This window comes from Carassius auratus, unplaced genomic scaffold, assembly GCF_003368295.1.
Source record: "Carassius auratus strain Wakin unplaced genomic scaffold, ASM336829v1 scaf_tig00012663, whole genome shotgun sequence".
In the NCBI taxonomy this organism is placed as follows: Eukaryota; Metazoa; Chordata; class Actinopteri; order Cypriniformes; family Cyprinidae; genus Carassius; species Carassius auratus.
In genome coordinates, this window is record NW_020524313.1 from 27006 (window position 1) to 38534 (window position 11529).

Genomic DNA, 11529 nt, shown 5'->3' on the forward strand with positions numbered 1-11529 from the left:
CTCAGCAGGTTCACTCCAGGCTCTGCTGTCTCAAAGTCTGCTGATGCAGCAGGTGATTAACATATACATGAGAGGTGTTTTACACCTGAGCTTTTAAACAGCATTTCAGTGTGCCGTATGCATCCAAAACTAATTTTCTATTAGTGTTGCAGCTTTAAAACTCACTGTGATGTTTCAGGATAAACAGAAACCTCATGCGATGTATGCCAACATACTCTAGGACCTCGTTGGATATCAGGACTGTCATGGAACTTTTTCAGCACTTAAAAGAGAGCTTCCTGGCAACCTCAACCATTTCCTTAAGTAGTAAAAGCTGTCTCCATGAGAAATTAAATTGCCATCTGGCTTAATCACCGATAGGTTAGACTCAAGTCAGTGTTACCAAAATGACATCTGGACGCAAAGCAGTTTCATTCTGCAATAGTTACTTAAAGGGACAGTACACCCAAATATTTACTTTCTAAACCAGTATGCCGTTTTTTTTTTTTTTTTTTTTTGTCTTGGGAACACAAAATTAGATATTTTTGAAGACTCCTTACACTGCTATTTTCCATACGTATGTGTGTATATAGTTTATATATAATAATAAATATATATATTTATTTATTTATTTATTCTTATATATATATATATATATATATATATATATATATATATATATATATATATATATATATATATATATATAAGAATAAAAACAAAGTACATACCATGTTTCATTGTGCAAAGCTATAATATAACTTGAGTTGGCTTTAAATAGTGCAAGTTATATTAACTTAACAACTAATTTTATGAATTTGTAATGCTGTTTTTAAGCTATACTAGATAGACATATTTCTAAAATATCTATTATCTATTAAATATCTATCTATCTACAAAAATTGCTAACACCGGTTTAGATTGACATGAGGATGACTCATAACTCATTTTTTGAGCAAACTACTGTGTTCCTTTAAACTGACTAGCATATTTAAATAGTCTTGCCAGCAATCAGTCAGACCGCAAACAGAGTCTATGATTTATCTGGTTTCAATTCTTCCTCTGTATTTAACTGACTCTTAAATACATACTTCTGAACTTCATGTCACTGGATTCTATGAGTTTTTAAAAAAAGCTGAACGAAACAGAAACTTCCTGGAATAAAAAGTCAGTCCTCTTGCCATTCCCCCTCCGTCTACCTCATCTAAACTTTCTTTTCTCATCTCTCTCTCCAGAGTTGTGCAGCCTGTGCCAAAGATGAACTGAAGCATTAACAAGCTCAGATGCTGCTGGTGTGTTTCTCTCACACAAGCCCCAAGCTTACTGGGGCAATACAGCCAAACCAACCTTCTGCCATATTTCACAGCACCTTGAGTTGTCACAACCCCAGGCAGATCGATAGATTGGGTGACAAGATCACACACAGGTTAGATAATGTGTGAGGTGCCAAACTAACAAGTCAGCCTGGAAGGTCATAGACATTAATGGCTAAGTTTGGCCTTTGCATTGTTAGAAAGTGACTTTTCTACTTTGGTTTGACCTTTTGGTGAAGCATGCTGTTTTGTCCTGAACATGTCTACAGATGGCTTGCCAACAAACCAAAAATAATTATAGAAGAAACATATTCTCAGAAGTTCAGTGAGAGATATTTGGTCCTTGGTGTGGAAAAATTACATTAAAAAAAACAAGCTGTTTTATCATTAAAAAAAGTATATGAATATCCAGGTGAATAAATAAAGGCTTTTTAATAAGCCATCTGAAATTAGGATATTAGAAATTGATGTAAGGAGTTTGTATGTAAAGCTGACTCTTTTGTACAGGTCTAAATAACCGCATTTGTAAACAGGGAATAGGAAATCATTTTCATTACTATGGCATATTTCCAGTGGGCATTAGTGCAGTCAATCAGGATGTGTTAATGACATCTGCTGGTGTGGGTCTCTAAATTCCCTCTGATCAGACAGATCTGCAGATTATTGCAGGTGTTCAAAAGTTATTCTTGTAGATCAATGATTCTAAACCAGGCAAGGGGGCCTCAGCAAATGTTTAAGGGGGCCACAAAGTGATTTAAAAAGAGAAAAGGCTGCCTTGAAATTAAAATGAAATGCTGAGAACAAACTGATGCAAACTCAAAGGCTATGATAATAAAATGCAGTTTTACAAGTTGTACCAGTTTACTAATATAATGTATAAAAATAAATAAATAAAGGTTATTGGGATATTTTGTCACGATTGGGATTTCTTTTCTCTCAATTCCAAGATATAAACTTACAATTGAGGAAAAACTCAGAATTGTAAGGAACAAAGTCTGAATTCTGACTTTTTCCCCATACAAATCTACATCAGTAATTTCAAGCTTGGACTGCCATTACAGCTTGTATTTCCCATTCAACACTAATGTATGTCTCCTGTTGAATTATTTATGCAAATAATGCTACAATATGTAGTATTGTGGCACCAAAATATTCACACGATTTAACCTGACCGTCCTAGACTCATATTTATATTAACTGAGAAATGAAACATGTATTTTCATAATTTCAAAATGAGTTCAGTGACTTTTGTAAGTCGAAGAATTCGTGTTTTCTCGGTCCATTATCGTTCGGAGCGGGTTTCTCTCACTATTCTGAAAAGCAAAATCCGAAATGGAGCAAGAGCAGATCGTGATTACAGAACGCTTTTAGCAGGGAGAGGAAATCACTCCCTTCCACTAACATTTGCTGATCCAGTCCTGGTTTCAGTCTGAATATTGTTTGGAAAATAAGTTGCCCCAAATTATTTACTTTTATAGAACTGTTGTACATTACGTTAATGTTGTAGTACTGACGATCAGAACGGTTGTGATTGAATACAGAAATTTAATACATTAACACATTGTGATAATGATACTTTTTTAAAGACAGTTGGACCAGAAATAAAAATAGCTAGTTAATCCCTCTTATATTTAAAACATGAGCCCTCAGATCATTCCCTTGCTTGCACAAACAAGCATTACAGACGGAGGAGTTCCCAAAATCATCTTCCATGTCTCCTAAGAGCGCAGCCCACTGTGATTATTTTCTCCTGCTGCTGCAGCTCACGGCTGTTCAAACATTCGCGATCTCTCTTTCTCCTCAGAGCGTCTCACCAAGAATGTCAGGCGTCTGCGTCTAGGTTTTGTTTAAAGTCTGAATCTATTCTCTTTCAGTCTGAGCTAGGTTATCAAGGAGACCAAATAGGTATTTCTCAGTGTGAATATCCTTTGAGTAAAGTCAACATTTGAGTCTTGTGTCTCCGCGCTCGCCTTCAGTCAGTCTCGCGCTCCGCGGGCACGGGACTATCAGCGGTCCGCAATCTCCACATCTCCTCACCGGGAATGGATACGGCGTCTTTGCTCTCTTCTATTCGCGATTGGAACCCAAAATAGACACTTTGTTCGATTTATGCTTCTGTTTGTTTTGACCGTCTTTTCCAGTTCTTTGACTGCGTTTTCTTGCTTGTGCTAGACTGCAAACTTGTGTTTGGACAGGCACGGAAGGGGCAATGATGGATAAAGACGGAATGGTTGTGCTGTTAGTTTTCTTAAATGTGCTTTTCATCCACACGGACGCGTTCAGAAGAGATACCGCGGAGAGACAGTCGAGGTCCGAGGGGGGGTTCTGCCGGATCTTGCGGACGCAGACGCGGGGCGCTCGGAGAGACGGACAGAGCGAGTTTCGCCTCAGAGTTGAAGGAGACCCAGAAACTTACCAACCCGGCAGCACTTACAGAGGTTAGAGGTCACACAACGTTGCTTTTTGACCGATTTAAAAGGTTTTTAATGCATGTCTGGGTAAAAATAACATGTGCGGAGTTTGTAAACATTGGTGCGTAAAGCGTCATCTTTAGTGCATCTTCCACACGCAAGGTTGTCTGACACTAAAATAGACCTTTAAAAAGCGTTTTATATGGTGAATATGAGTATTAGTTGGAAAGAATTTAGAAAAAATATATATATATTGTACCAATAAAACCTTTTACCAAAGAGGACGTTTATATTAAGGAGACTGGGAGTATAGAAACATATTTTGCTATGGCTTGTTTGGTTGGATACCTTAAATTTCGATATAACATTCACATAATGTTAAAGTAGGTTAAACGTACAATTTATAATTAAACAGTGTGATTTAGTGTCAAGTATAAAGAGTGCTGTAGTTACACTGCCATACTGTAAAACTAATAGAAATGTTATATTGAATATCTTGGATGGATCCGTTGGGCATGAATTATTATAATGATCACATTCATGATTGTAATCTCACTACCTTGTCTCACTAAAAATTTCCTTCAAAATATATAGTTCTTATTCAGAACGAGAACACTGAATAACAAATATAGAAACATATGAAACTCTAAGTGAACAATTTAACAAGTGTAGTTAATGTATTCTGTACTTGCATAGTCCCTTTTTTATATAAAAGTGTAGTATAGTATAAAAGTGTAACAACCTCCATATCTGGTAATTCCTTCTATTATAGTTTTTTTTTAATGTAGAATTAATATTGCTATATGTCATTATACCTGCTAATTCAGATTAAACCAGTTCTGCAATTAAACATCCTTTATAATTTGGTTTTCAATCATTATAATATGAAAATATTCGTTCAAAATTATTTTTTTCCCCTTTAAATCCTTTGTTTTCCCTCAGCTTTGACTGTCAGCTTAGAAGAATCATGATTGCTAACCGGTTAAACTGTTACAAGGCACTGTTACAAACTGTTACTAACCAGACCTACACACGCGAGGAAGAATTTCTTCGAAAACATTAGAACAACTGTTATTTTTCAGTATAACCAGAGTTATATTGGAGTGTTGACATGATAATTAAGGATCATTTTAATGTCAAAATGCGCCATAACTTGATATTCACTGCAATTTGGATTCATGTAAGTGGCCTTCATTAAGCAGCAGATGCCTTTTTATGAGGGTGTTATGCCCAGCGTGTTTGTACATGCATATGTATTCACCGCTCCATGTGAAAAGCACTTGCTCAACCCACACGCTTACACGCAAACCTACTGTACGTGCCAAATGCGAGAGCAGTTTGCGACTTGCCCTGGCACACTGTTGAGATCTGACCTGCTGTTAAGCTGATTTCTGGTACCTCTGACCTATATTTTGTTCCCTCTCTCTTTCTGTCTTTCTATCCAGTGAGTTTGTATGCCTCCAGCCCATCTTACTTTCGTGGTTTTACCCTCATTGCTCTGAAGGAAGGAAGGGAGGGCGTCACTCCTGATGATTACGCCGGCACTTTCAAGGTGAGGGATTGCAGTGACCTCGTATAACTGCCTTGAACTATGGCAGTCAAAGATGAGTCTAATTGCAGCCTCTGCAAAATGATTTGCAGTTTATGTCGGGTTACGTCTGCACGTTTGTATTTAGATGCGGGTTGGTTTAGGAAGAAAAATGATTATTAACCCTTTGATGCATGAATAAAAATGATACTTAACCCTTTGATGCATTAATAAAAAAATAAATAAAACAAACAAGAATGTGGTCACCCTTTTTTGGCCCAAAATGATGGTACTAATGTGGTGCATCAACACTTTTATGTATGTACTATGTATGTATTTGTGTGTGCTTGGTGTATGAACACTTTTACTTTGATTTTATGTTGTCAAAAAATAATAATAATAACATATTGACTCTAAAAAGATGCTTTCAAATGCTTGTTTCTTGGTATTTTTCAGTTTTGAGTATCATGAAGATTTCTTAAGACTTTTGGGAGAAAAAAAATAAAATATTTATATTACTATATATATATATATATATATATATATATATATATATATATATGTGTGTGTGTGTATAGAGAAAGATAAATAATTATTGTATTTTTATTTTCACCCAAAATTATGCATTTTGAGATAATATTCCCTGGTTAATTTGAGCATCAACTCTTTTATTGGTGGTTAGGTTGACATAAGTAAAACAACAACAACAACAACAAAAAAACACTAATATACAGTATAGTGAGGAAAGTCATGGAATTATAAGTAAAGGTCAAAGGAAATCACCCCGGTTAGATAAAAATAGCTGTTGAGGATGTCAGCCTCAGATCCATCCTTTGCCAGCCAGCAGTGCTGTGTGAAGTAGTCTCAGACATGCTGCTCCTCATTGGTAACGCACTGACCGTCTCAGAGCTGTGTCCTTTCTGAAAGACAGGACCCCTATCATTTAGTGCTCCACATCAAGCCGCAGTGCTTCCCAGACTGAAGCAGGAAGGCTGTTAGCGTGGCATCTCTCCCCCCAGATCTCATTAGCTGTGGTTTGCGCTCAGCACTCCTTACCGCTGTGTTTTCAGCGCTCAGATTGCCTGGTGGATGTTAGCAGACGTCCTCTGTTGAGGTCTTTAACTGGGGATTCTCGTCTTGACAGACTAAATTGAATGGATGAAAAAAACACAATAAAGGCAACAGCAAAAGTACAAATGTTTAAGGAGCTATGATGAAAAATGATGTTTGAGATGTTGGAGAATAAAATTATTTTTTAAATGTAGTTCAAAACATAAGTGCAGAATTTTAGAAATGTAATATTTGTTTTATTTAAGATTTCATAATTTGTTTTTAGTTTTTTTTTTCACATGAATCATGCATTTGACATAAGGTTATATATATATATATATATATATATCTATATATATATATATATATATAGATATATATATATATATATATATATATATATATATATATATATATATATATATATATATATCATTTATTTTTTTATTATTATATATTTAGTAAATTGATATTTTCAAACATGCTTTTTAGTATTTTTAGCAAAAAAATTACCATGAAATATTATAAAATATATCATTTAAATTGATATTTACATTTTATTAATGAGAAACATTTTTTTTTACTTAAATTAAAAACCAGAAATGGAAAATATTTCATTCAGGTTCTGTATTTTACCAAAACCCTTTTTATTTTTTTGAATAAAGTATTTTTAAATGGAATAGATTAGGTTTTAAAAAATGAGCAGCATCTCATGAGCCCTTCTTCATTTTTTATTATTTATATAGACAATATATCGTGTGATATAATGTCTGAGAGAAACATGAATGTGTCCTCTGTAGTTTAATGACACAATTTATAACATGGGAATCTATTTTTACAAGCCCGAGTTTAGCAGGGAGCCTGACCTATTTATTAGGTTGCTCTTGTGTAATGTAATTTTTGCCCATTGAAAATGATTACTAACACATTTGCTGTGTGAAGCTTTAAATCTTTGAGAAATTCAGTAAAGTAATTTGATCAATGACCCTGACCGTGACCTGCATTATCTGCAAAATAAAACCTATCTAGATGTTTGCTGCATTACGTTTTGATACATCGAAGATGTTAAAACTCAGAAAAGTTTGCAGACGTAACCTCATTCCGAGTTGTTTTCTACCCGTGTCTGTTTACAGTGCCTTTCAAAATATTCATATTCATCAGTCATCATGACAGTTCATATACAAAGCTGTTGCACTTCTTATGCTAGCACGAATTGACAAACAACTTCGGTCTAAATCAGCATGGCTGAAATAAACATCGCGACATCTCGCCATTCGTTTCGCTTAATCTCTCCAAGGAACCCCTTGTAGATGAAACATCCCCAATTCCTTTAGGAAATAGTTATTCACTCAAGCCACAGAGTTTTGTGCGTGCGAGAGAGACAAACTGAAAGAGGGAGAGTTTAAGAGAGCAAACAGAAAACGGCATTCGCTGTCCCTCGGGAGAAGGGCCACACAGCCTCGCCAGGATCCACAATTAAAACAAACACGCCTTTCCTCTCCTCTGTTTTGTACAAATTTACCCCAGCTGGTTCGCAGCATTTTTAAGGCAGCCACTTACAGCCCCTTTTTACCCAGGAAACAATGCACCGTGTTGCTTGGCCCCCATGGCCTCTTTTAAAATAAACACTTGGAGAGCAACTGTCGCACAGTCCAATGGCTCAAGCATATCTTTACAAAGTTTAGCCCCTAGTTTCCCTATCAGTTCAGAAGTTTCTGGTTCACTGTTTGGTTTTTAATCTGAACAAGGGTGCGACAAGATTGCTTGAGATGCCAGAATTGCTGCTTTTAGTTTCTTTGCAAAAAAAGGAAGGACAGAACCAGAGGATACTGTGTGCAGCTTTGGGTTTGCACGACGGTATGTGTGTGTGAAAGAGTGGGAAGTGGAAATGGAGAGAACGAGAGAGAGTGAGAAAGAGGGAGGAAGAACTTAATGCACCACGCGCATGGATTTTACTCTTCGATGGACATTTGGCAGCGATTTCGTTTTGAAACATGCAAACAAAAGTTCCCACTGGAATTTTCCATCACTTGGACAATGTGATTTTACCAACAGTAGCAGTAATGTACATCTGGAATTTTTTTACTATTATATTTATATATAAACCCCCACCCCCACCCTCAGACAGTGAGTTTTTAAATTTGCTGTCATTCATTTTAGCATAAACGTGTGTGTGAAACACGTGTGTGACTACTATTCTTTCTAAATTAGGCTTTCGTATCACTTTTCTTCCATAAAGCTCAGTGCTATTTGCTTGGCGCTGTTAACTTTTGCAATATTACCGCCTGAGGAAAGCAAGTGATTAAACAATGTTATTAAAAATGGAAGTTTAAATTAAATTCTTAGTTATAATGGAAGCAGTAATTCATCGAATGATGACCAAATGATGAAGAAGAGCATTATAATCAGACATTTAATCAGCATTTTAAAAAGCCTATTATTCATGTACGTGGATTACAGAGATGCATTTGTCTCAATTACTGAGTTATTATTTTTTTTCTCAAAGTAGAAAATGTTGCCTCATGGGTTAACAGTTGAACCAACAGGCACACAGATTTGTCCTCTCCGCTGAAAGATGTTGAAATGGCTGTCATGTGCAGTTAGTCATCTTGGGCCACAAAACGAAATTTGATTCTACATCACTGAACTCATTTACGGTACTAGTATACGGTTTATTTGGAAGCGGTTGCGTAATTGGGCTGAAAAAATGAAATTAATTAGATTCTTGGAATTTTGTATTCCATTCGTTTTTATTTTACTTCCAAGGCTCTCCAAAAACTGAAAATGATTTAATCATTCTTGTGATGTTTTGAATGTGTATGCTTTTGTTCTGGCATACATGAGTTTTTTCATATAAATCTTCTCCATAAAATAACATTTTATAGTGACCAGTTTGTATAACTTAATAAAAGACATATATAATATAAGATATATAATATTTTAAAATGTAAAATAGAAATATAAAATAAAGTGCTCTATAATTCAAGTCTTTTAAATGGTACAGCAGGTAATTATGCTATTTATTTTAGTTTCCACAAAATATTTAGCAGCACTCTAATAATATTGCACAGTATTACTGTTTTTACTGTATTTTTTAATCAAACGAATGCAGTCTTGGTGAGCTTTTAAAAACATGAAATAATCTTACTCCTGTTCCACAGCTCATTGATGAAAGTGACACACAGTTCATGACTAACTGCCCCCCGGCCGTCACAGAGAGCATTCCCAGAAGACGCACAAGGATACAGGTGTTCTGGACAGCGCCACCTTCTGGCAGTGGTTGCGTCACTCTCAAGTGAGTTATTGTATGACTTTTCACTATTATTCTGGTCTTGGATAGCAATAATTGAATGGGAATCCATGGATTTAGGCTAAAGATATGAAAGTGTATGGTGCTGAACTGATAGATTGTTGAATAAATAGAAAAGAAAACAGAACAGGGGTACAGTCTGAGGCTCTAGACTGAGAATTCAAAACTGAGTCTGAGCACTCAGCGTTATATCAGTTACCTTCTGGGAAAGTACTGAAAAAGGAAAACAAAAGTCATTTTCAATCATATTTGAAGCTGAGTAAGCAGAAATAAATGTAGGACCATCGATAGAAGATGTGATTATGACTGATTGATGTTGGGCGGTTATTGTATATTAATCTTGAGCCATTGAAATCACCCTTGAGTCTTCCCATCATCGATTGGAGGCTGTGAATCAAAGATGATTAAGATACTTTGAAAGCTTTAAAATATTCTGAGCATCCAAACAACATCCTCACACTTGAGTTTCCTTTAAATACAGCAGACGCACAAGCACATTACAGTGGTCTTCAACCAAATAAATTCTGAATTATCTGTCGGTGTTGTGCTGTCAGTGTTTCCACTCCACTCCCTCATGTTTTCATGCTGTCTTTGTATCTTTATCTCTCTTTCTCCCACTCCTTTTGAGGTTATAAACAACTTTAAGTGTGTTTGATGCATTAAAGACATCTGAAAGTCTCTCTTTTTGCTCCGGTTGGACACGGTGCGATGCGTATGTACATTTTTCCGCATTATGGGTGCCTACCCTCAAAACCTGCTTTCCAACAACTCTCACTTTCTGAAAGCCTCTGAATGCCACTGTGTTGGCCTGTTTACACTTGTCGTGAACCAGTGAGGTCTATAATACCCGGAGAAAGCTCTCTGTTAGCATTCTCGTTTATTTTAATGGGAAGGATGCCATTAGAATCCTGCCAGTTTTGCTAATGGACACTGGACCTTTTTTGGAGCCAACCACCTGTGCCCTTAAGGAGCTTCAGATATTGTAAACTTAACTCATACATGCTTGTTTGAAATGCAAGAACCAATTACGGTTTTGGAAAATTGTTGGCTAATCCAATGTTCAGCTAAAATGAAAATGTCATTCAGTCAGCCTGTGTTCTCTCATGAGATTTTAACAGGTTTGTGAATACTTTTTTTTTCCCCCACAGAGATAATGCACATAAAAGTGATGCAACTGCTTAAATGAGCCCCTGATTGTCTTTTTCCCCCATTTTTTACTTAGTAAAGCAGATTTAAATTTGCTTGTATAGCAGTTGTGAAATGAAATTGATGTTGACTAAAACCTTCACAAGTGTGAATATTTATGAGCTAGTGTCCATCTCTCATTCTCTCATTCACCTACTTATTTATTCATCTCTTTTGTCCTGTCTTCTTAAAAAGGATAGCAATCTCTCCTCCACCTCACTCAGGACCCATAAACCCACACCCAGGTCTCGTCTCCGTCCATCTGCGAACTTGAGGAATTATTATTGTAGCTTTTAATTTATCCATCTGTCTTATTAGGGCAGGGATGTCTGTTTTTTTTTTTCCAATTAACATTTTCAGTGAAGCATCTGCTGTGCCAACATGTTAAGTCTGCTGTCTCTTCGTCTTGGCGTGTCAGAACCATGGAGACATTGCACCTTGTAGCGCCAGGCTGAATGCCAGTGCTCAGGCTCCGAAACACAACTGGCAACGGTGCCCAATGAACATCAAATAAAGGTGCAATTACATCTGGAATCCCTCCAGCACTTTTCCAGTGAAATGTCAAACAGACCAGGGATTGGAAGAAAGTTTTGATCTGGATTTTGTTTCCTTTGATTCTCTGGTGCCATCAAGCTGTGGAAGGCAGATAAGATGCGGTAAACGTGATGGTTTTGTTGACAAGCTTAGGGACTCTGGAGATAAATGGCTTTCAGGTGCTCAGATGAGACGATCAAGACCAAATACCAACAGAGG

At 36.3% G+C, this 11529-nt stretch overlaps 1 protein-coding gene across 1 annotated transcript; it reads left to right on the plus strand.

The window, feature by feature from the left end:
* Positions 1-2993: 2993 nt before the first annotated feature.
* Positions 2994-9576, plus strand: LOC113073650 (spondin-1-like; the record flags this gene model as incomplete). Its single annotated transcript, XM_026246470.1, has 3 exons — positions 2994-3730; positions 5149-5255; positions 9443-9576. Coding segments are annotated over exons 1-3 (470 nt in total), but the record flags the coding sequence as incomplete, so codon positions are not given.
* Between the last annotated feature and the right edge of the window lie 1953 nt (positions 9577-11529).